Source organism: Rhinolophus sinicus, linkage group LG07 (assembly GCF_036562045.2).
Source record: "Rhinolophus sinicus isolate RSC01 linkage group LG07, ASM3656204v1, whole genome shotgun sequence".
NCBI classification, from domain to species: domain Eukaryota; kingdom Metazoa; phylum Chordata; class Mammalia; order Chiroptera; family Rhinolophidae; genus Rhinolophus; species Rhinolophus sinicus.
Window position 1 is genome coordinate 98,743,455 of NC_133757.1, and position 23,058 is coordinate 98,766,512.

General features: G+C 38.0%; 1 protein-coding gene across 2 annotated transcripts in view; it reads left to right on the top strand.

Moving 5' to 3' along the window:
• Nucleotides 1-23,058, top strand: part of KIF13B (kinesin family member 13B) — a 170,497-nt gene that overhangs the window by 31,571 nt on the left and 115,868 nt on the right. For both annotated transcript variants that reach the window (XM_074338346.1, XM_074338347.1), the window contains exons 3-4: nt 16,980-16,992; nt 21,176-21,236. In XM_074338346.1, coding sequence (XP_074194447.1) covers nt 16,980-16,992; nt 21,176-21,236 — 74 coding nt within the window. The remainder of the gene's footprint in view (nt 1-16,979; nt 16,993-21,175; nt 21,237-23,058) is intronic.

The following is a 23,058-nucleotide window of genomic DNA, read 5'->3' on the forward strand; positions in this document are numbered from 1 at the left end:
TTGCTCAACTTTCTTCTCATAAAAGTGTTACCACAACAGAAACCCTGTGTGTAAGCGAAATCTTTGCATGTTCAGTTATTACTCCCATTTAGTCACTTGTCCAGCCATAGCCACCCTTGCAATTTGCAATAGTCTTTGGGGGTTGGCATCTGCAGTATAATGGGAGGAACCAGATGTTGTATACACACTTGGTATTATTTCGCATTAGTCATTCTCATTAAGCTATGCAAGTAGTACAGGAAAACCCTATTGCGCGAAAATCCTTTCTTTGGAAGTTATATTTATGATGACTGAACCTGATGCCAGCTTTTATCCACTTACATCAGGAAGGAAGCATAAAAGTAGGACACTGGGACAGAGACTGGTTCAAGATGAAGTCATATCTTGGCACTGAACTAAGACTTTGTGCCTTGCCATTTCCGTAAGCTTCACTGAAGTTTTCTAACTCTGATTTCATCATTATCCCCTGTGTCAGACACCTCTTATGTGCCACTTCAGATCCCCTTGGCCCCACTCTCCCCAGAGCCTTTGATCAGTTTTCACCCCTGGCTGCTGCCAACTCAAACTGGACTCTGACCAACTTCACGTGGACATAATCTGACACCTCATGCCTGCTCCCTCTTCCCTGGGGCTGTACTGCATGATAAGCCTTAGGCTTTCTGAGGAATCCACACTAAAGAAATCCTTTTTGTATGCTATCGGCCTATATATAAATGGATTCTCTTCTGTATTAAACTGTCAAGTTGATCTGATGTATTTTGGCGTGACCTGAACTTCAAAATTAGGGAGAGGATAGGTCTTTTCTTCATAGAGTGGATTCATTTTTAGATGTATCAACTTCATACGCATTAGAAAGGATCTAGGATTGAGGCCCTGCCAGTGGAGTTTAACCATCCGCGTTGATCGTAAGGCTAGGACAAGGCAAGAGTGAGTTGAAGGGCATCAGAGGAGCACGGCTCAGACTATGGTTTGAGTTCTGGGTCTACCATTTACCATCGGTGTGACTTTGGAAGTTTACATCACCTCCCTGAGCTTCCGGTTCCTTTTCTGTAAAATCGAGGTGAGAACACTATAGTATATATGGATCCTTTAGATTGCTGCGGGCGTCAATGAGGTATTTTTGTAAAATGCCTGGCATGTGGTAGGTACTTGGTAGATGGTAGCTGCTGTTATTTCTTGATTTATTTATTCTGATCAACTTTCTTTATACAAATCTTATTCATCGAAATATGTCATATTTTAAGTAATGTTTTTTTTTCAAACAACACTGGCACATGCTAGATACTCAGTAAATATTTATTGGCTGGGTTAGATATGTAGTAAACTTACATTATGTTCCTAATAACAAATCATGCCCTTTGGCTTTTAATTGGCAATAATCTTAGATGACACGCTGTAGTTCTTAGTGTAGTTTCTTAACCCTCCTGATAGCAACTACAAAATGTTTATTTCTGGAATTGTGGTTTTTTTCTGAAGAGCATCAATTTGCATAATATTGCTCAGAGTTGGTTTCCTTGTTCTGAGCAAAGAGTTATTATTATCATAGTAAAAGGAACTCAGTGGTCAAGGTCTTTGAATGCTTAGAACGTGTAAGTAATACAGAGACAGTACAGAGTTCTTGGAAATAACAAAAAATGAACAGAGAATTTAGTTATTGGATCTTCTCACTGATGATAAATAGCATCTATTTATAGGCATTATTATTGCTTATAGAGTGTTGGATTCTTTGCAAGGGTTTTACCTACAAGTACAACAAAAAATATAGGTACCATGATTACCTCAAAATTTTCAGAATGGGAGTGAGGCAGGAAGGTGTTAATGTAATCTCATAAGATCACACACTTACTAAGTGGCAGAACTGGGATTTCAGCTCAGGTCTGCCCAAACTAATCTCTCCAAAGCCAGCTGTGCTCACTGCTTCTCATTGCCTTCTGAGTTTACAGAAGAACATCTTCTTAATCTTTAAACATTTGAAAAAATATAATTGGTTAATTCAGATGAGAGCAACACTATGGGCATTCAACAACTGTTGAGTGATAATCTAATATATGCAACCCAGGTAAGGTGTCTGATAAGGGAAAGATAAATATGACAGGCACTTTTTAAAAGGAACTTACATTCTGGAGTTAGGAAAACCCATGCACAGCTAAGTATATTACATTCATTAATTCACTCAACAACTATTAACTGAGTGCTTTCTGTATGTCAGGATGGTGTTGATCCTAAGAAAACAATGATGAACAAAAGGAAATTTGGGGGCCAGCCTGGTGGCAGAGGAGGTTAGAGCTCTGTGCCCCTAAGCCGAAGGCTGCCGGTTCGATTCCCACATGGGCCAGTGGGCTCTCAACCACAAGGTTGCCGGTTCCACTCCTCGAATCCCGCAAGGGATGGTGGGCTGTGCCCCCTGCAACTAAGATTGAACACGGCACCTTGAGCTGAGCTGCCGCTGAGCTCCCGGATGGCTCAGTTGGTTGGAGCGCATCCTCTCAACCACAAGGTTGCCGGTTCAATTCTTTGACTCCTGCAAGGGATGGTGGGCAGCGCCCCCTGCAACTAGCAACAGCAACTGTACCTGGAGCTGAGCTGTGCCCTCCACGACTAAGATTGAAAGGACAAGAACTTGACTTGGAAAAAGTCCTGGAAGTACACACTATTCCCCAATAAAGTCCTGTTCCCATTCCCCAATTAAAAAAAAAAAATCTTTAGGGAAAAAAAAAAGGGAATTTGGTCCCATGGAGCTTATTAGTCCAGCAGGGGTATTATAAACTGATGTAAGCCATTTTGGTTGTTTATAATCAGGTATTAGTAACCTCATATGATTAGAGCTAGCTGAGAGCTTACAGGCCTTCTACCAGGGGTATGTTCCAGGTAGTTCTGACTGAATTGTGCTACTTATTTGCAGGTAGGCACAGAATTAGTCGTACAACCTGTTGCTGTATGCTCAATGAAGTCACAGCTGTGAGACAAGCACCTTGCTAGAAAGTTTCCCTTGAGATACATGTAGCAGGGTTCGAGTCCTGGTTAGGATTATGTGACAGAATATGAATCCAGATCTGGGTAGAGCCCTAGGCTGAGAACACTCATACTAAAGGCACAAGATGCTAGGTTTGTGAGAATCTTATACTTTGTTCTCCCAAGAATGGAGGTAACCTGTATTTCTAGTCCATTGTACACAGTTTACGGTGTTTCTACATAGTTTTAACACTGCATTCTACCAATGAAAAATGCTTTCTGCAGTATTGTGCTGATTAACAAACCTCGTGTCGATCAGAAAAAGAGATAGCTGAAGGCATGTAAGCCCTGCTTCTAGAGACATTCTTAACCTATGTTGGCCGTGAACCCCTTTGGCAATCTGATAAAGTCTGGACCCTTCGCAGAATTAATCTTTCAAAAGGGTAAAATGCAAAGGAAAGCAAATATAATGAAATACAGTTATCAGAAATATTTTTAAAGATGTATGATACAGTAATATGTGCTTTTTTATTACAGTACTCACTATAAGGTCTAGTGTTGGGAATAATTGCATTAATTTCATATTTGTGATGCATGTAAATGCAAAGCATTTGCAACAATTGTGATAATGGAAATAGCTGTGATTTTTTTTTATTGGTGACAAAGTCATTGCTAATACTGTATTTTATTACCTACATTTATAATTGAGGGTAATCACTGAATTTCAGAAGTTAGCAAAAATAAAAATGTAACTTTTTTCCTATCCCTTTTCATAGACGCCCATTCATTCTGGCCAGGTTAAGACTCCCTGCTCTAGAGTGTGCATTCTTGATTACAGTCTTTCATATGCTACCTAACCAACCCTGGAGTATATATTCACGATTAGGGTATCAAATATTAACTGATTATCCCTACATGTTGATTAAAACTAATGCTTGCATCAATTGCCTTTTTTCTGTTTTCCTGTGATTTAGTCGGGATGATGATACAGAATAGAGTGTGTGAAGAGTTCCGTAGGAGAGAGTTATGACGTGTAATGGGATTATGCTGAAGTGTTTTAAAGTAAAGGCAAAAGGGTCTCGTCTAAAATAAAGACAATTATGATAAGAGGATCTAGACAAACTTGAATTCAGTGATGTATGCTATGGCTGTTAGAAAAAAAAATGGGGAGAAAGAATGAAAGTTACAATTACTGTGTAATTCTTAAGGTTGGAAAAGACATTCCAGAAAAAGATATGATTAGGGCTTTGTTCTGTCTGGTTCAGAAATAAAAAGATATTTCAGATACAAAGACTAGCGTGACGGTGGGGATGGAAGGTGGAAAGGCCAAATGGAGTCACACATAAAGGAGGGCAAGGCCTGGAAGAGTCTCCTGTATGTGAGGGACATAATTATGTAGTCCCAGTTGTAAGCACTTTACACATGTTACGTTATATCATCTTCACAACAATCCTATTCTTGTTTGCATTTCACAGATGGAGGAACAGGCATGGAGAGATTAAGTATTGTGCCCAGAGTCAAAACGAGGCCTTGTCTGGCTCCACTGGACTCAAAACAACTCAATACAAGATTACACTGATGACACTGTGGAGGAAAGATTAGGCAGGAGCACAACTGGAGATAGGAAAATCAGGTCAGAGACTGTTAAAATGATACTGGCAAGAGTTAGATTTCCAGCTTGGAAATCTACACGTTTATGTTTTCAAGTTAGACAACAGCCACAAAATAGGAAATGAAAGTCCAGTGTTTCTGAGTAGAGATTTTTACCAGCTAGTTTTAAATATGTGCTTGGCTGGATCAATTCCTGTGTTATAAGTATCTCTCCCCCACTGAAGAGTGTTCATTATGGGCAGGATTTTCTTGTAATCACCAGCTAATGTTTACAGTAAGCACCCCCTTAGTCACTTGTCTAGATGGGAACGGCAAGTAGAAAGGTTCCCAAATGTTACACTGCATAGTGACTAAGTTTACAGTTGTAAAAGATAGTTAACACCTTGTCACACAGCAACGGAAATATTCAAAATCTGGCTTGTTTGCTAGCAATGAGTTTGAGAAAACTCAAGAGAAGTAGGAGGGAAAGTTTTAGGTCAAGGGCAGACTAACAATACATTCAGGATCTGGAGCAGGATTGATCCATCTTTGATGTAAAATACAGCAGCCACCGCAGTAAATCCTGGCTTCCTGGGGCCAGGAAAAGAGGTTTCCAGCAATATAGTGAGTTCTCTAATAAACAGATTCAAGAGGGCTCAAAAAAATGTGAACTTGCACGACTGCCAGGCAGACAAATAACGAGAGTCCGTAGTTCTTCACATTATACATGATTGGAATTAATGGGAGTTTGTAAAACGTACCTAATCCACATTTTGCATTTACAGAGGGGCTAGGTTCCAGGTCACAAAGCTTGCTATGGCTGAGCTCAGGTTCAGCTGGTGGCCTCATTGATTGGACAGATGTTTCTTAGGAGCCTGTACGCGGATGGTGGGGAAGGCCCAGAGATGTTTATTCCCTGCACACCAACCCATGCAGTCCTTCTAGCTCTTTCATTACTCTCACAGGACCCGGAAAGAGGCCACTTTATCTCATACTCCCTGATATTTTTGGTCAGAAGTATTGTTTTGTTTTTAATCTACCATCCAGCAATGAATACTTTCAGGTCAGTCAAGAGTAAATGTTCAAATTTTTACCCTCATAGTCACTCAAATGTGTTCTCTGCATTCGCGTTTTTTCACTTCCACATGTTTATTTTTTACTTTCATGTTGACAGACTGTTGGTCTGATTTAAACTGTATTTTCTGAATAAATAGCTTTTGTTTAAGTTTGGTTGTTAATTGCAGTTAACAAATTGTAGGCTGGACAACAGAAGCAATTCTTTCATATTCTTAATACTCATCCCTAGGACAAGCCATTAATTGGAAGGACAAGCACTTTCAAACAGCCCCATCAGGAAAACTGAAATTACACCTTTAGGATGCATTGGTTAAATGCACTGATAAAATTTTTATGCTATTTCACTCAGGTTTTTGATACACCTTATTCAATAAGGTAGTTAAAAGGTATTTTTATTAAATCATGTCATGAAGTATTTATTTCAATTATAGTCAATCCTCATCTCATTTTAAACTATAAAATAATATCTTCTACCACCCGTTAACAAAAAGCACTTTATGCCAACTGCTAGAGTGGTTTACAGTTCTGTGTACTCTTCTCTTTCATGAAATACATACTGTCCTCGGAAAAGTCTAATCCGATGCTTAAAAACTTAATGGGCTTCTCTCTTATTCTTGGTTAGTTATTTTTAAAAACTCAGTATACCAGAGTTTGATACACAAGTTACAGGAAAACTATGTCTTTATCATACTCCTTGTTTTGTAAATAGCTTCTGGTTTTAGTTGCACATTAACTTTTATTATTACAAATCAATGAGGAACAGCATATTGATCTATTTTGTCTTTTATCCATTTAAAATTACTAGATGTAGATAATTTAAATTCCTACTTGATCACTATCTAGCTTATAAAATATATTCCGTTCTTCTTGAAATGAGTGTTAAAACTTTTATTGCGATTTTAAAATGAGGTCAGGTTATTTTACGGAAAAGTTGTTTGATTTACCCAGCTTTGTTATAGTAAGAGAAGATTTGATAAGATACGTGAGATAAAAATTTGATATAAAGCCACATTCTAGTTAGATTATTAGGGTAAGTCTTTCCATATATTTAATTAGCTAAATATGCAGCTTCAGTATTTGGAGGAAAATATATTTAAACCATGTCATAAGATGAAATCATTTTCTCAAATAATACTATTTTGTCAAAGGTATAATAAAGTTAACAAGATTTGATTTTTCTCAACCCTTTCTGGGTTTCAGAGTTTAAGCAAAGTTCCACTAAGTGAAACAATAGCAAGTGTTTAGCTTGCTTGATAAATTAGCTTGATAATAATCATAATTTAGCTTGATAAATTATGATTAAGTCTTTGCCATCTGTCCAAGAAGCTGAGAAAATGAGTACACTGTAACCTGGGTCACAACTCCTTTTGCAAGTCAGGTAGTTTCCAATTCTTTGCTTTCAGGAGACCTAATTGATTCATCAGCTTCTAGATCATTAAAAATAATATTTGATGTTAGATCACTATGTGATTTTGGAGGGGCTGCGGGGAGGTACCATGACAGTTGTGCAAAGATTTGAGTGATGTTGCTCTAGCAGGCAAACCTCCTTCCAGTCCCATCCGCTTATATGTTTGAGTGAGGTTTTTAGCACTTCTCTACAAAAGGAAATAGGAATGGAATTAATACTCAATGCTGTCTCATTGTAGTAGTAAGTCATAGTCGTCCCATGGATTCATTTCATTAAAGGTCAATACAGTTTTTACTTCTTATGTTTATCAAAGTGTGTGATATAATTGTTTTGTTCTGATCAATCATGTGCTACTAATAATTATATTGATAGTTCAATGCAGAAGAAAAATAACCACAGAAATTAAAAATCTTAATTTATGTAGATATTTTTGCAGAAAAGAGTGATAGAGTAGTTAACAAAAAACTTTACGTTAGGATAAAATATTTTGTGGAAAGTGGAATGGAAATACGAGTTTGTGGGGAAAAAGGGAAGATATAAAATTGCTGACTATTGCAGAAGAGTTTTTTTTTTCATTTACAAAAATAGCTGACAATATCAATAATAAAATATCAGTACCCAAATTTACAAACATTTATAGTACTTGGACACCAATAGGTATATTAAAAGAAATTTTATTTTAAAATACAACATTTAAGAAATTATATCCTTTTCAGCTATTTGAACTCATTTTTGAAAAATTTTATATGACAACTTAAAAATGAATAAGGCGTCAACAAGGTTTTTTGGGGGTATCTGAGCAAAAAAGCTTCAAGATTAATGTGCGCATACCTTGATTTATTAATCTTAGATGTATATTCATTGACTTCCTGAAGAAGATTATATAGCTTATCTATACAGTCTCTTCTCCTACTGTTTGATTTTTATATTATTTTTATTTCTGTTGGTCATTTCTGTGATGTTTTTACTTAACATAGTAAATCAACTTTAAACATCTGTTCACTCTTTCTTTATCAAGATCAGGACCCCACCCTTCCCCTTTCACAACCCACTTGCTTTATTCATAGGTTGACATTATATTACATGTATATATGTATGTATCATTCATCCACCGATCCGTCTGCCTGCTTGCCCACACATCCATTCACCCATCATCCATCCTCATTTATTTCAGTGCAAGACCAAATAGTGTGTCAGGATTGCTGGTCCTTCTCTTGGTTCATTATCACAACCCATGCGCTCTTTGATGGAATGTGTTCTGGCATAAACTTTAAATAAATTCTTTTCTTAAGCTCTACCAGTTGCATCAGATTGTACCACATTTTTGTTTGCTTTATATTTGGACCACAAATCACTTGAATAGCTTTTTATGTTTCCTGCAGTTTTGTTTATTTTTCATTCTGCCTTTAGCTCCTTCTTAATTTTTCTTTGTCTCAAATTCTTAGCTAGATTATTCTATTAATTTCCTCCAACAGTCTCTGTTTCAGAGCCTTCCGTCTTCTGGTTGTGTTCTAGACCTGCTCTTATATAACTTTTATCTGGAATTCAGTGAAGAATTATTAACATTTTCCATCTCTTTTTAATTTTCAGATCATGGTTTCTTAAGGAAACTGGTAGTTTAGAGTCTAATGTGTAGCAATGCGGGAAGGACACAATATTGACAAAGATACACATAGGAAAAGTGGTGTCTGGAGATTTAAGGAGAGGCTTATAAGGGAAGATTTTGCTTTAGACAGGATGTAGCCATGGTTAACCTAACTCCTAGTCTCTCATTTCAATAAACATTCATTGAATGCCTGCAGTTTGGCAGGCGCTGGGCTAAATTTAGGTGCGGAGATATCAAGATGAAGGAGCTGGTTTGGAGGTAGTCGACTCAAACGTACCTGCAAGCAGTTGGTATGATGTAATAATACGTTACCGTGTTTCCACGAAAATAAGACCTAGCAGGACCATCAGCTCTAATGCGTCTTTTGGAGCAAAAATTAATATATCACCTGACATATTATATCATATTATATTAAGACCCGGTCTTATATTACACTAAAATAAGACTGGGTCTTACATTAATTTTTGTTAGTTGCTTCACTTTTTTTACCCCATCTAATTAGCACGATCATACTGTCCCAAGACGGAATAGGTGTTTGAGATAGGAAATGGATTTAAGAAGTTCATGGGGGAATCAGCTGATCCCCATAAAAGAGAGGTGCGATTGGGAAAAGCCACCAAACTTTAACATTTGTAATTAGTCAGTGACAGATCCAGTTACCACAGCAGAGTGTAAAGCACCATCTGGGGGTGTGTGGGAATGTTGTCCAACAGCCCTCTGCCCTGGAAGAAAACCATGTGACTATGCCTGGGGAGATTTTAAACTAGACACCTGACTGCCTTGTGTCCTCTAGATACCAGCCCTTATTCTGGAGTTTCCTCCAAACCAGTTCACCAAAGAGTAAAATAAGACATTTGCATCATCTTGTCACCAAAGTCAAAGGCATTTATCTCATCTGACTTTTGAAAGAGATTCTTTCTCTCTGTTGGGATTTTAGGAAGCCCATACACAACACTCCCTTTTCCCCTACCCCAATTCTGAACGGAGGTCGTCACGGGGACCAGGAAGTCCAAGAGAGGAAGCATCCAGATCAAAAGTGAAAACACTAACACCTGGTGCTTATTATGTGCCAGGCACTGTTCTCATCTTCAGAGCAACCCTATGAAATAGGTTCTCCTCTTGTCCATATTTTACAGATAAGGGAAACTGGGACGAGGAGAGCAGTTAGTTGCCCAAGGTCACATAGTAAGTGGTGGAGCCAGGATTCAGAATCAGCAATTTGATTCCAGAGCCCCATCTCTTTACTACTGTTTTCCTGCATCTCGTTTCACCTTGGTTCCTGATAGAGCTGTTGGAGAAAATGGCTGTAAGGGCGGGTGGCCAAGTGAGCTTCCTGGTCCCTCCCCCCTGAATTAAAGCCTTAGCCAGGCACAGGCCCGCTGGACAGCTGCACGCCCCCTGTGGAATATGGGGGAGCAGAGTCCAGTTCCTTCTCTTGAACGCCACTAGTTTGTTAATTCACCCTTCCTTTCCTCAAGAGGCAGAGTGAAGGCCTTAGACACCTCAGGAGTGTCACTTGGAGTTCTCCCACATGGAAGCACGAGGAATGAGGAATAAAGTATTCACTCCTTAGCCCTCTCGCTTCATTTAAGACCAACTCTTTTTTGGGGGAGTTTGCATAGGTTGGGCAAGAGCTGGAGAAAGGGCAGCCTTCCCCCAAACCAGATTTCACGTGAGCACCGCAGCTCACGCAGCTTCAGCTTTGGGCTGCTGTCTGTACTTCCCCAGCTGGGCCTTCCTAGTTTGTAGCGCACTGGTTCATGCTGCCTACTTTATTTGGAGGCAAGGGACAAAAACAAACAAAAAAAACCCCAAACCCCAAATCAAGTCATTTTAAACAAGCATCCTTCCTCAAGTTTCCTGAAACAAGCAAAGCTGTCTTTAACTTGTTCTTGTGCATCATTTGCATGTATGTATAGGGAGAGGCAGAATGTGAAAGTAGAAACAGCAGAATGGGACAGTAGAAATACTTTTAGAATCAGAAACTTAGGTTTGAGTCTCAACTTTGCTACCGAACAAATTATTTAACCTCTCTGTGCTATTCTCTGCTTATTACTTTATAAAAGAGAAAATGTAAGACCTACCATACAGGGTTGGCGTAAGGACTAGACCTAAACTTACACTGGGCATTTGACACACAGTAACAAAAGGTAGCTTCTATTGTTAATAAAGACATGAAAAGTACAGACTTAAATTTGTTGAATGCTTACAAAAACAATTTGAACAGTTTTATACAAGCAAGTTTCTTAGGCACGTCTTTTAACACTGCTGGGACATGGGAATACTGATGAATACTTAGGTATTTCATCTGGTTATCTGCAGACACACACGTACTTGTATGTATGAAGGTGAGTGCACAAAACTAATCTGCAAGTATACCTCCTATATGCAGTACTGGTCCCCTATATGTTGTATGCAAATTGATTTTAATTTTAATAATTCATATCCTCATTTACTCTTTTATTTCCAAGAGTCTAAATTTATGTTCAAAAGCTTCCAATGCTTTTCTCTTGTCTTTCAAGCTAATACATTCAGAGATTGCTGCTGCTTTCTTCAAAACACTTTAGCTTGGTTACGGGATTCCATCAGCTCTGAAGGCATTGTTTCTTTAAGAGTCAGTTGTATCTTGGAACATGAAATAATGAAAGGATGTAGGTTATTTTTTTTCTTCTTTAAGATATTTCCCATGTGCTGTGTACCTGTGCCCCACACCCCCTCCCTCCTCTGTGTTGCACTAAAATGTATTTTGCTTGTTTGTTAGATGGACTTGATAATCTCTTCTACCTGGATACCTGTCTCGCCCCTTTCCCTTCCCCAAATACCGCTTAGTTGGTTTGGGGACTGGAACACATTTCCGTCACGCTTGTTTGCCTATCCAGGAAACCATAGTTCATGAGGGAGGGAAGGAGGACACAACAAAAACTTAAAAAACTAATGCAAGGAAGGAAGAGCCACAGTACGTAATTGACTTTAGCAACTTGGTCCTGGAAAGAAAATGTGGTATTGATGATCTCATGTAGTATTGAAGACCTACATGTTTTGATTTTGTCTCTTCAGTAGAGTATTGCTTCAACCTTGGTTTGAATCCCCAATTAGTATCGTTGACCTTGAGCAAGTTACTTAATCTTTCTGAGCCTTAGTTTCCTCACTTATAAAATGAGGAGAATAATAGGGTCTATTTTTTAGGGTTGTTGTGAGGATTAAAGAGAAGAGCACATGCATGCATTTACAATAGTACTTGGACCTGGTAAGAGGACGAACATGTATTGAATCTAGATTTGAACCCACGTCTACCTAACTCCTAAGCCATGTTCTGCCTAAAACCCTTCATTGGTTCTTATTCCCTACAAGATAAAATTCAGTCTCCTTAAACAAGAAAGGCTGTCCATAATATCACCTCTTCCCACCTCTCCAGAATTATGACCTTGTCAGGTATGTGGTTTAGGTCCATACTGAGTGAGTGGAGAAGAGACTGGAGTTGCAAGAGCACAGTGAGGAAGCCATGTGGTAGATAGATCTAGAGGAAGATGAAGAAATAGGCATCACCGTGTCTGCTGCCTCACCGTGTGGCTCACTCCCTTACTTCCCATAGGCTTCTGAGCAGATGCCATTCCATGAGTCTTCTCCTGATTACCCTGTTTAGAATGGGAACCCAGCTTCTCCATGTCCCCCTTCCCTGCTTTATTTTTTTTTTTCATAGCACTTATTATATTACATATTCATTCATTCACTCACTTGTTCATTCATTCGTTCTATTGTAATAGAATTTATGCTCTTAGAGGAATAGGGTTTTTGTCTGCTTTGTTCAGCACAATTTCTCCAGTATCAAGGTTACCATCTGACTTATAATAGATACTCAGTAAATAAGTAAATATTGCTGAATGAAAGAGTAAATGGGTTTGAGAGACATTTGAAAGATGTAAACCGTATCTCAGGAAAGGGATAAACACAGCAATCTTCGGTTAGTTAACTAAGCAGTTTATACCCTTGTAAGTAGTGAAGTATTTAGTGGGAGAATGTTTGGAAATTGAGTTACTACTTAAGGAAGCTAAGGAAATCTTTGCTAAGCAATGGATTTAGGGAGTGATTGTAGTAATGAGCCAGGAATTTCAGTTTTGCTCAACCTGCTAGCTGACTTGAAGCCCAAGTTAACATTATATCATGAATCAAAATTACAGCGGTGATATCTAACATTTATTGAGCACGGATGAGTGTACATGTAGTTCCGGGTCTTTGATTTATTCTTTCAGTGGTAGTGTTTTCAAACCCCTCTACATCCTGAATGCTATTCTCCAAAATACTCCTCTCTATCAATGCAACTTTTAAATTCTTCGGGATTGAATGGAGTATTCCAAATGTTGAGGAAACAATGAATGGGTCTTCTGGTGATATTTGTACTTCTTAAAGTTGGCTAGATAAGCAAAGATTGATAAGCTGCCTTTGTGAATCTCGTCAGTGTCTAATTTTTCAGTCAGGTCAGCTTTATTCCTTAAGCGCATTGGGGGAAGGGTGACAAAGAAAAAATAATGATCATCACACAGATTGTTGTTTGGTTGCTGGTACTGCCAGCTAAGTCCAAAACAGCAGCAATATCATTACGTAGTTTGGCCGTATTAGAATAAGCTCTTTGTGATGTATACATCCGTTATAGAGTAGGGTGGAGTAGGATCTTGTTAAAATGTTAAAAAAGATTCCAAATATCTCTAATTGTGAAGGTTTCAGAAACTGAAATCTTTAAAATTAAAAGAGGTGATGGTATTTGGGTATAATGTTTGATTTTGGTAGTTGACAGCAGTAATTGATTTATAACTTGTCATTCTACTGACTTTGCTTCGGGTTTTACACATACGCAATACTTTGTGGTTTGTTTTTGGATCCAATATTGATTTTATTTTTGTCATAGTCAGAAGTATTAATAAAAATTTCCAAAGATCATTAACATGTAAAATCATCACTAAATTTCTTCTTCATATGGTGACATTCTAAAGGTTGGGAATATAATTTTACTTAATTTTCTGGTATAATTTATTATTTAAATGAGAAGTGAGCATTAGCCCCTAAATCAGGTCAGTAAAAATAAGGAAGTGAGTATGTTATTCATAGATAACAGTTCTATCCGAAATATGCAACCACATCATTTGTTGTTTCCCATGCTATCCTCGTCCTAAAAAAGCACATCCGTCTGTGTTGACTGTCTTGGGCTGTTAATATCTCCAATACCTAGACAATCACCATTTGGGAAAACAGTTAATTGTTGCAGACAAGACAAATCAATGGACGCTAAAATTCATGGGTGAAAGTCTGATGAGAGATGGTATTTACATAGTCTCAAAGTCTCCCTGCACAAAAAAACTAGTACTGTCACAGTGGAGAAAATGAGTAGATTCAGCCTTAACCAAGTGATCAGTTCCCATCATTAGTAATGAGACGTGGACATCATTATGTGCCTTTTGGTGTCATGCACTGACAAGGGCACGTTACTTCTGTGCTGTGTTTGCCAAAATGTATAACCTGAATTTAGTCATGAGGAAGCATTAGCCAGACCCAGATTCAGGGACGTTCTACAAAATAACTATCCAGTACTCATCAAATATCAAGGTCATGAGAGTCAAATTGTCCCAGATTGGAGGAAACATGGCAACTACATACAGTGTGTGATCCTGGAGCAGAAAAAGGACATTGATGGGGCAATTGACAAAAAATTTGTGTAAGATTGGCTCTAGATTATTTAATAAATCTTAGGTTGGTTAATTTCCTGGTTTTGATCTTTTTTTTTTTTTTTTTTTTTTTTTTTTTGTAACTGTGGTTCTATGAGATGTTAACACTTGGGGAAGCTGGGTGAAGGGTACACAGGAATTCCTTGTACTATTTTTTGGAACATTTTGTAAGCCTGAAAGTATTTCAAAATGAAGTTAAGCCACAACAGCAACAGAAAGTAATTCAACTCAGCTGACGAACTAAGACTTTCATGCTTTTACTTGAGATGTTTCTTTTGATTGGTTAGGGATGGTTTTCTTTGCTTCCTAAATCTCCACTGTGATCTGGATAGCTGAGGTTTCTTATTAAGGGATTTTGGGATAAAGTGAGGTGTTGCCGGATTGGATTGCAACTACACTTTGAAAGGTTTTGTTTAATTAATTAATTTACTTATTTATTTTTGTGCAGAGCTGTAATTACATCTTTGGGTTTCCAGTGGCTCTCCAGGTTATTTGAGCTTTACTGCTGTAGCCATCAGAACCCCTAGCTGGAAACTTAGCTCTGTAATTAACTTACCAGTTTGGTTTTGTTTTTATGTTCTGAATTCAGGTTAGTCCCATGGATTCTTTTGCTATGTGTTGTATATTACTGACAACTTGTTGGTTGTCTCTTAGGATAAGCTGATTTTTGTATAAAAATATTTTATTTAAAATTGAAATATCTTACTAAATATCTTATTTTTCTCTCAGAAAAGACAGTCTGGAGTTTTTGTATATATAATGAATAAATAAACTTACACTGGTATAAGCACCAATGGTAATCTTTCATTGGGTAATAATTAGAATGGAGGAAATTAATACATTGGGAAATGTTTCTGTTAGCAGGAGCAGTGTTAACATATGACTCATAGATTCTTAAGTCTAGAAGAAACTTGACGAGGCTGTTCTGACCAGTGTGGGAGAGGAAGAGACCATAGACTTGGGAGTCAGAAGACCTAGTTTTGCATCTCAGTAATGATCACTGCTAATTATTGTGTTTTGAACAGGTCATTTAACTTTTCTGAGCCTTAAATTTCTCATCTGTAAAACTGGAATAATAATAACATCTTTCAAAGTCATTGTGAGAATTCAATGAAGTGGCATGCAGTGTACCAGGGCCAATGGGGGCATTTCATATATCCTGGCTTTGTTCTGACTTCCAGCTAGGTTTATAACTAAGCCGTCTGCAACTGATGAGAACCTGCTTTGCTTATAAAGTCCTATAAAAAGATGATAGCATATGTCGGTAACCTCTACCAGTATCTCACAAATCTTTTTGTTGGGAAGCTTCTCCATATCTCTTACTCCAAAGAAATTATTTTCTTTTATGTGTTAGCCACATAAGCTCTTACTCCAAAATCTGTTAGACAAATGTCACTCATTTGCTGGACTTTCCTTGGAGTTTTAATGTTCTTATCTGAAATCATTTGACACAAATAAAGTATTAAATTTATTTTAGAAGAAAATCTTTTTTTTTTTTAAATTAAAGTTTGTCTTTTATGAGACAACGGGACAGGAAGATGTACAGATAATTGGAAGGAAGCATTTCCATGTACAGTTTTCTTTCAAGTTTTAGGTTTGAATTGCCATTTGATCCTCTGAAGAGAGACCAATTGTTCCTAAAGCTCCAGTCATTTGTTCCTGTTTCACTCTAGTTTCCAAAGTACTTTCATTTATTCTTAAAATTTCAGGTTATGTAAGTGACTGTCATTGTTTTTAGAAATTACATACACTGAAGTGTTCAGAGCAGAAGGAGCATGTCTGCAACTGACTCTCAGATGGTTAAGGAAGAAATAATATATGTGTATATATGTTATATGTATATACATGTTTATATGGGGGAGGGGGAGAAATGATATTGCAGTCGTGGCAATGTTAACAGTTGGTGAATTTGGGTGATGGGAGTTCTTTGTACTTTTCTTATAACTTTTCTCTAAATTTGAAACTATCTTAAAATTATATTGGATTGAGTTATATTCCTGTACGCTGAGATGTAAGCGAGTGGCAGTTTTGGAGGGAGGGAGGTTAGAAGCACCTGGGGAGGCATAAAAAAAAAAGTAATAAGTGTGTAATTCAGTAAATAGTAACTCACTGGCAAAAAAATTAGTTGTTTCTTTAATTTAACCTTTTTTTTCCTTAGCCAGAACAGAATTCTTTTTTTTTTTGTAGACGGGCTTGTATAGATAGAGAGTAAGCGGCTGCTGTATCAAAGCAGAGAAAACTACTTGGAAGCAAAATCAGATGATAAAAAGTAAAGAATTAAAAAATATATATGTTTATAAGACACATACAAGGATAAGCAAAATGTATAAGGCAGAAATATGATGACTTTAAAAATTATCCAGTATTCAGGTAATCTCTCTTCTACCTGAGAGATACGAGTCAGTTTTCTACAATTAGCACTCTCCCCTACTAGTTAATAGATATTAATTGATCCTTTATTTTAAATTGCTATTTGATTTCATAGTTAATATTTCATAATATTAATAAAAATTTACATGATGTTTATTATAATTTTGCCCTTCAAAAAGAACCTTCTAAACTAAAGAAAAATTTTTAACCCTCTCCCTTTTCTTTCATGTCAACGATAACATTTCTTTGGGGAACTCAGAAGCCAGCCAAAGGTAAGAGATTTGGTGTATTATGCAATGCTTGTAAAGATCTTATGTGCATATTTTTGAAGTACTGGTAAGTTTCTTCTCAAAAGTATTTTCTCTCGGTCATTTTTGTAAAAGTAATGTAGGCTGTCCGCCTGTTCATAAATGCGAAGCCATTTATTGGCATAAGAGGGACTGGAGGTTTATGGAAAAACTGTATTTGTACTTTGACCAATTCTGGCCAGTCTCCTTCCTGGCAGCTACAACACAGATTCCTTTTGTGCTCTGCTGTTCACCATGGACTGGCTCGAAACTGGTTGTTCCAAACTGTGGTCAGAACTGTGCTAGGCAGGCGCATCCATGTTGCTCCCGAGACAGCTGGGGACACATTCTTGGGCCAATAGAAACCTACCCTGGCCCACAGCTTCCTCAGGGGACCAGGCTTCCATCTTCGATTTGAACCCAGATTCTAAAGAAACTTCAGTGGGGTGCTTTGGTGCCTGTATCTCTTAGGGAATTTATAGGTGTGCCAGCGTGGGCACAGGGCTGTATTTTTGAAATGACCATTCTCTGAAGTTACTTGGAACTTTCCAGGAAATTCAGATTTTTATCTACATTCTTGGAGTTTTGTTTTTGCTTAGCGCCTGCGGTTGAATTGTAATTTCATTCTCTATTATTGTTGCTAAAATATGTTCTAGACATGGCTGTTTGGGACCCTGAATGATTAAAAAAAATAGTTTAATGTGGCACTCATTTCTTTAAATATGTAAAACTGATTTTATTAGTTTTATCTCATCTTTTCTGTGAAAAGGTGCTGGATTATTTTTATTTTCTTATTTTTTGATGGAGCAGGGGCTGGAGATTACAGTAAAGATGTGAGGAAACATCACATGACTATTTAAAAACTATTCATGTTTTATGTAATTCACCTGTATCTTAATGGTTAGAGAAAATGTGTTGACATAAAAACTATGGAAGGACCAATAATACCACTTTATTAATATAGTGGTTACCTCTAATGAGTGGTATGCTTGGTGAATGGGAGACCTTTATTTTTTACTTTATGCTACTGTGTTATTTGACTTTGTTACAATGAATGTGTTTCTTGTCTGTTACTTGAAAAAAATTTTATATTTTAAAATTTTAAGGAAAAATATTTAGAAAGAAAACGGCTTGTCTGCTTTAGGAAATCTCTGGCTGGACGATCCCTATAACAATTTATAAAATTGCTGAAACTTAAGGGGACCGTGAAGACTAAGTGTTCATTAGCTTTCAGCTTTGTACCAGGCTGTGGGGCTTTCATGTTATTGGGGGAGAGAGCTAATCTAGGCTAGTGGTGGAAAGCCTCGTGCTGAGCAGACTCCTGGCTCAAAGGCTGGGTTCAACTCCCAGCTCCCCTTCCTGCTAGCCACCAAGTTCTTAACTTCTTTGTACCTCAGTGGCCTTTGTACCTCAGTGGCTGAGCATGGAGTATCAGCTATTGGGATAGTTACTTTAATGATAGCTTCTCTACTGGATTTGAGAATAAGATATGCAGTTGTTGGGTGGCTGGTTAGCTCAGCTGGTTAGAGTGCGGTGCTCTTAACAACGAGGTCACTGGTTCGATTCCCGCATGGGCCAGTGTGAGCTGCACCCTCCACAACTAGATTGAAACAACTACTTGACTTGGAACTGATGGGTCCTGGAAGAACACACTTAAATAAATAAAAGTGTGTAAAAAAAGAAAAAAAGAAAAGATGAAAGAAATGCGGTTGTCTAAGAAATCCCTAAATTAAAAAGACAAAGATGAGGGGAAAGAAACCCATAATAATGGAGAGAGGAGTGCCATTTAGAAGCCGCATCTTTGATAAGTGTACATGCATGATTATGGGATGGTTGAAGTGAGAGCTCAGCTCCCAAGAAAGAATCGGGGTGATTTCTGCTTCACCTTACTAAGAACAGAATTAAATAAAACGATCAGAGATGAGAGTTGAAAGCTAGAACAGAAGAAACTTAATTTGAGCTTCACATTTCATTTCATCTCACCCTGATGAAATGATTCTCACCAGGGCTGATGAATATAGTTTGAAAAGCAGCCCTACCCGAAAGGTTGATACACAGTCCTTTGGGACTGCCTTCTAGCTTCCTTCTTCTTTTCCTCCTCACCCTGTTAGAGAATGTCTAACATAGTGAGCCACCACCATTACTGATAGATGTATGTATAGCTTTGGGCAAATGTTGAAGCTTAGTATGGCAGCTGGGTGGTAGCTTCCGGACTTCAGCGCTCCTGCCTCTTGGGTGTTGTCAGCCACTGGGCTTCTGCTTGCCTTTCTGGCATAACTTCTCCATCACCTGGCCCATCCCAGGGGACACATGCCTCCCCTGCTTGCTGTTTTGCACCAAGGTATGGGTATTCTGATCCTACCCAGCGTTGAAGGTGTTTTTAACCAGTCATCCTGTTGGTTGCCCCAGGGTCTTCTCTTGTTTATTTCCTTGTTCTGGTCCACTCCCAGAACTGCTCCGTGCAGCCATCTCCTTTCGCGCTGTTAGGGTTGTGGTCTTGCTGTGGCCCCCACCCCAATCCCCATCAGTCTCGTTGGAACTGTTTTTCAGGGATTCTCAAGTTCTGATCTAGGTACAAGCACGCAATTTTGGTTTCCAAAACTTGCTCTCCTTTCCCCCTTTCTTTCCCCTTTTGGCCCTTTCTCTCCCTCCCACCATCATTTTGAGTTAATTTCAGGTGGGATGGAAGATATAGACATGCATATTTAATTTACCATCCTAATCTCATTTCTTTTGTTAAAAAAGTGAACTTTAGACCTCTGGTCCGGATGGCCTTGTAAGTTCACACAAAATTCTCCTGCCAACTCCAAACTCACAGCAGGGACAGGTGAAATATTTTAAAATGTTAAAATCATGTCATCATATTTGAAAATGACATATGTAACTTTGGGGACTAATAGCAAGTTGGGGCTGAAGCAGCGTATTTTCTGTGCCTTGGAATCAGAGGTGGGTTCTTGAAGAGGACTAGGAGTGTAACTCTTGCAGATTAAAGGGGGTCCTGATGTATGGATGAGGGCTGAAGGAGCTCACCATGTGAAGACTGAGTTTGGGTGCAGTTCCACCATGAATGAAGGTTTACAAAAAGATTTTGGCCACCAACATTGCACTAATGTTTGTGTAAATAGCAGGGAGTAGAGACACTGGGGCTTTGGGAATACCAAAATCTGGGCTTCAGTAGCTGGGAGTGGCAACGTAACTAGTCATGTAAAGGTAGCCAAAGGGAGAGGGAAATAACAAGCAATCACGTAAACCATAAAACACAAACTCTCAATTCAGACGCAGTTGCAAGGCACAAGAGGAAAACTGTCATCAGGAAGTGAGGCAACAAACTCCAAAAGTTGGAGAGTTTGAAATAAAAGCTGTAATTAATTAAAAAACCAATTACACTTAAAATCCTTAGAGAGACTAAATTATAAAACATGAAATCCAAAAACTGAAAATAACTTTTAAAAGATCACAAAACGTATAAAGTAGTAACCGTAACAGAGCAAAACAAATCACCTGTGATATTCCACCAACTGGCATTAACCACTATCAATATTTCCAATGTACATTCTTTCTACTTTTTATCTATATAGATATTTGTACAAACATGGGATCATGGTCCAGACTTACATAACATTTACATTAATACATTAATATGTGAACATTTTCTTATTAGTCTTCTATAGTCTTAAAGTTATATAATATCACACTTGGGTGTGTTAAATTTAAAGAATCTGCTATTTTACTGCTATTTTCAACATGTAATCATCTTTACATTTTATTCTCTTAAAAATGTGTTTGTTTTCTCTAACAAGGAAAGGAAAAATAGAGAGAGTACATAAAAGCCTAAAGAGGAGAACAAAAAAACACTAATTTTATGCAGAAATACACTTTATGTATATGTGTTACTGTGTGATATGTGTATATAATACACATCATATTGTACATATTGTTTTGTAACCTCCCCCTTTTCATTTAACATTTTGAAGTTTTCCATGTAAAATAAAACTTTCTGTCATCTATAGAGTGCTTAGTTGTGCATTGTAAGGCTACGATAAATAATTTAATCTTCATTGCGGGGCAGTAAATTTTTTTTATTTCACTATTATAAACAATGTTATCAATGTTATAAGTATGTTAAGGTTTTATTCTTATTACACACTATTATTTTTATTTTCAACAGGTGTTTGCATATGATCATTGTTTCTGGTCTATGGATGAATCTGTCAAAGAAAAGTATGCAGGTAAGATTACAGTATCCTCTTAACTACTGATAATATAGCAAAGGTGTTTTAATATTTTTTCCATAAAGTATCATTGTATTATTTTGTGTAACTTTAAAAACTATATAGAGAAATTCCTCCAATCTTTGCTATTAGGGTTTTTACATTGCCTGGGAAAGGGGAGATTCCCAGTGTGCTGGTCTTGGTGTACGATGATGAAGTTAGATCAGTAGAGTACACGGGTGAGGTTATCTTACTCACACGCATCCCCAGGCCTTCCATGGCCCCAAGAGCACACAGTAGCCATGTAGATTCCCTTAAATGTCTGTTATGTGGTCTAGAGAGGCAGCTTGGTGTAGTGAAGGAAGAGTCAAGGAGAAAAGGAAACCTTGAATTTAACCAAGGTTCTACTCCTGACTGCCTCTGTGACTTTAAGTAAATCACTTAAGCTTTCAGTGTACTGTGTTCTCTCTTTAAAGGAAGAGGGAACCTACCGTGTTCTCTCTAAATTTGCTCTGGAATTCTATTACTCTCTTACTCTCCTCAATGATGACTGTCTCAAGCCACTTTTCACCGCAAGTTTAGGACAATAGTGACAACCTTTTATTTCCTCCATCCATAACTACTTACGACCCCTGTTTCTAAGCAATCTCTTTTAAATACGGAATGTCATATGGTATTGGCTTTTGTCGGGAGAGATTGTACTACAGCTGTTTCAAAAAGTTAAGGTTAATTAGGTTTAGCTGGTCTAGTGATGACTTTAAGGGATGTGTTAGTATGGAAGTATGATGATATACTAATCTGGTAAATTAACTAGAAAGTAAGAAGACATAATGGAGTGCTACTGATAGCATTTAAAACATAACAAACATAATAGCCGCCAGTTCTTACATATTTTATTTGAAGTGTGTCCAGATCCCAATTCCAGTTTGTGATGGGGAGGGGTTTCCCCACCACCATCACCACCACCACGCAATGCTGCGGACACCAGGTGGGAGTCCTACAATTCAACTCAGTTCTGGTGCTGTCTACCTAGAGATAGCATCCACAGGTTCCACAGGTTAAGGGCTCAGTCCTACAAGACTGGCTCCCACCCTCCCACCTCCACTTCAGAAACCAGTCGCAAGTCCAGATTGCTACCTGTGCTTCTGACCAACTGGCTAGAAATCACAGGTTCCCACGACCTCCTCCTGGGATTGGGTTCCTACTAGACTGCCAGTTTATTATAAAAAGATATAACTCAGGCTTATAACTACAGATGGAAGAGAAGGTATGAGGAAAGGGTGTGTAGCTTCCATGCCTTCGCACTACTCTCCCCAAATCTACCTATGTTCACCAACCTGGAAGCTCTCTGCATTCCTTTCGAGTTTTTTGTGGAGGCCTCATTACATAGGTATAATTGATTAAATTGCCCATTGATGATTGATTCAACCCCCAGGCCCTCTTCCCTCCCCAGAGGTCAGGAGGTGGGACAGAACGTTCCAACCCTCTAATCACATGATTGATTCTCCTGGCAACCAGCCACCATCCATCGGTGCAATCCAAAAGTCACCTCATTAATAACAAAAGACATATTTATAACTCTCAACACTAAGGAAATTCCAAGAGTTTGGGAGCTGTGAACCAGGAACTGTGGACGAAGACCAAGTATATCTTTTTTATAAATCATAGTGTTGTCGCAATATTCAAGACTCAGATGTTGAATGACTTGTTAAGGTCACGTTTGATTACTGGTGTATTTAATTTAGACTGTGGAGGAGCATTTGACCCTATTATTTATGTCCATGATTGAAAGCTAGAATAAATTTCCAAGATTTCCACCTTCTCTTAGCTGTAGACCTTA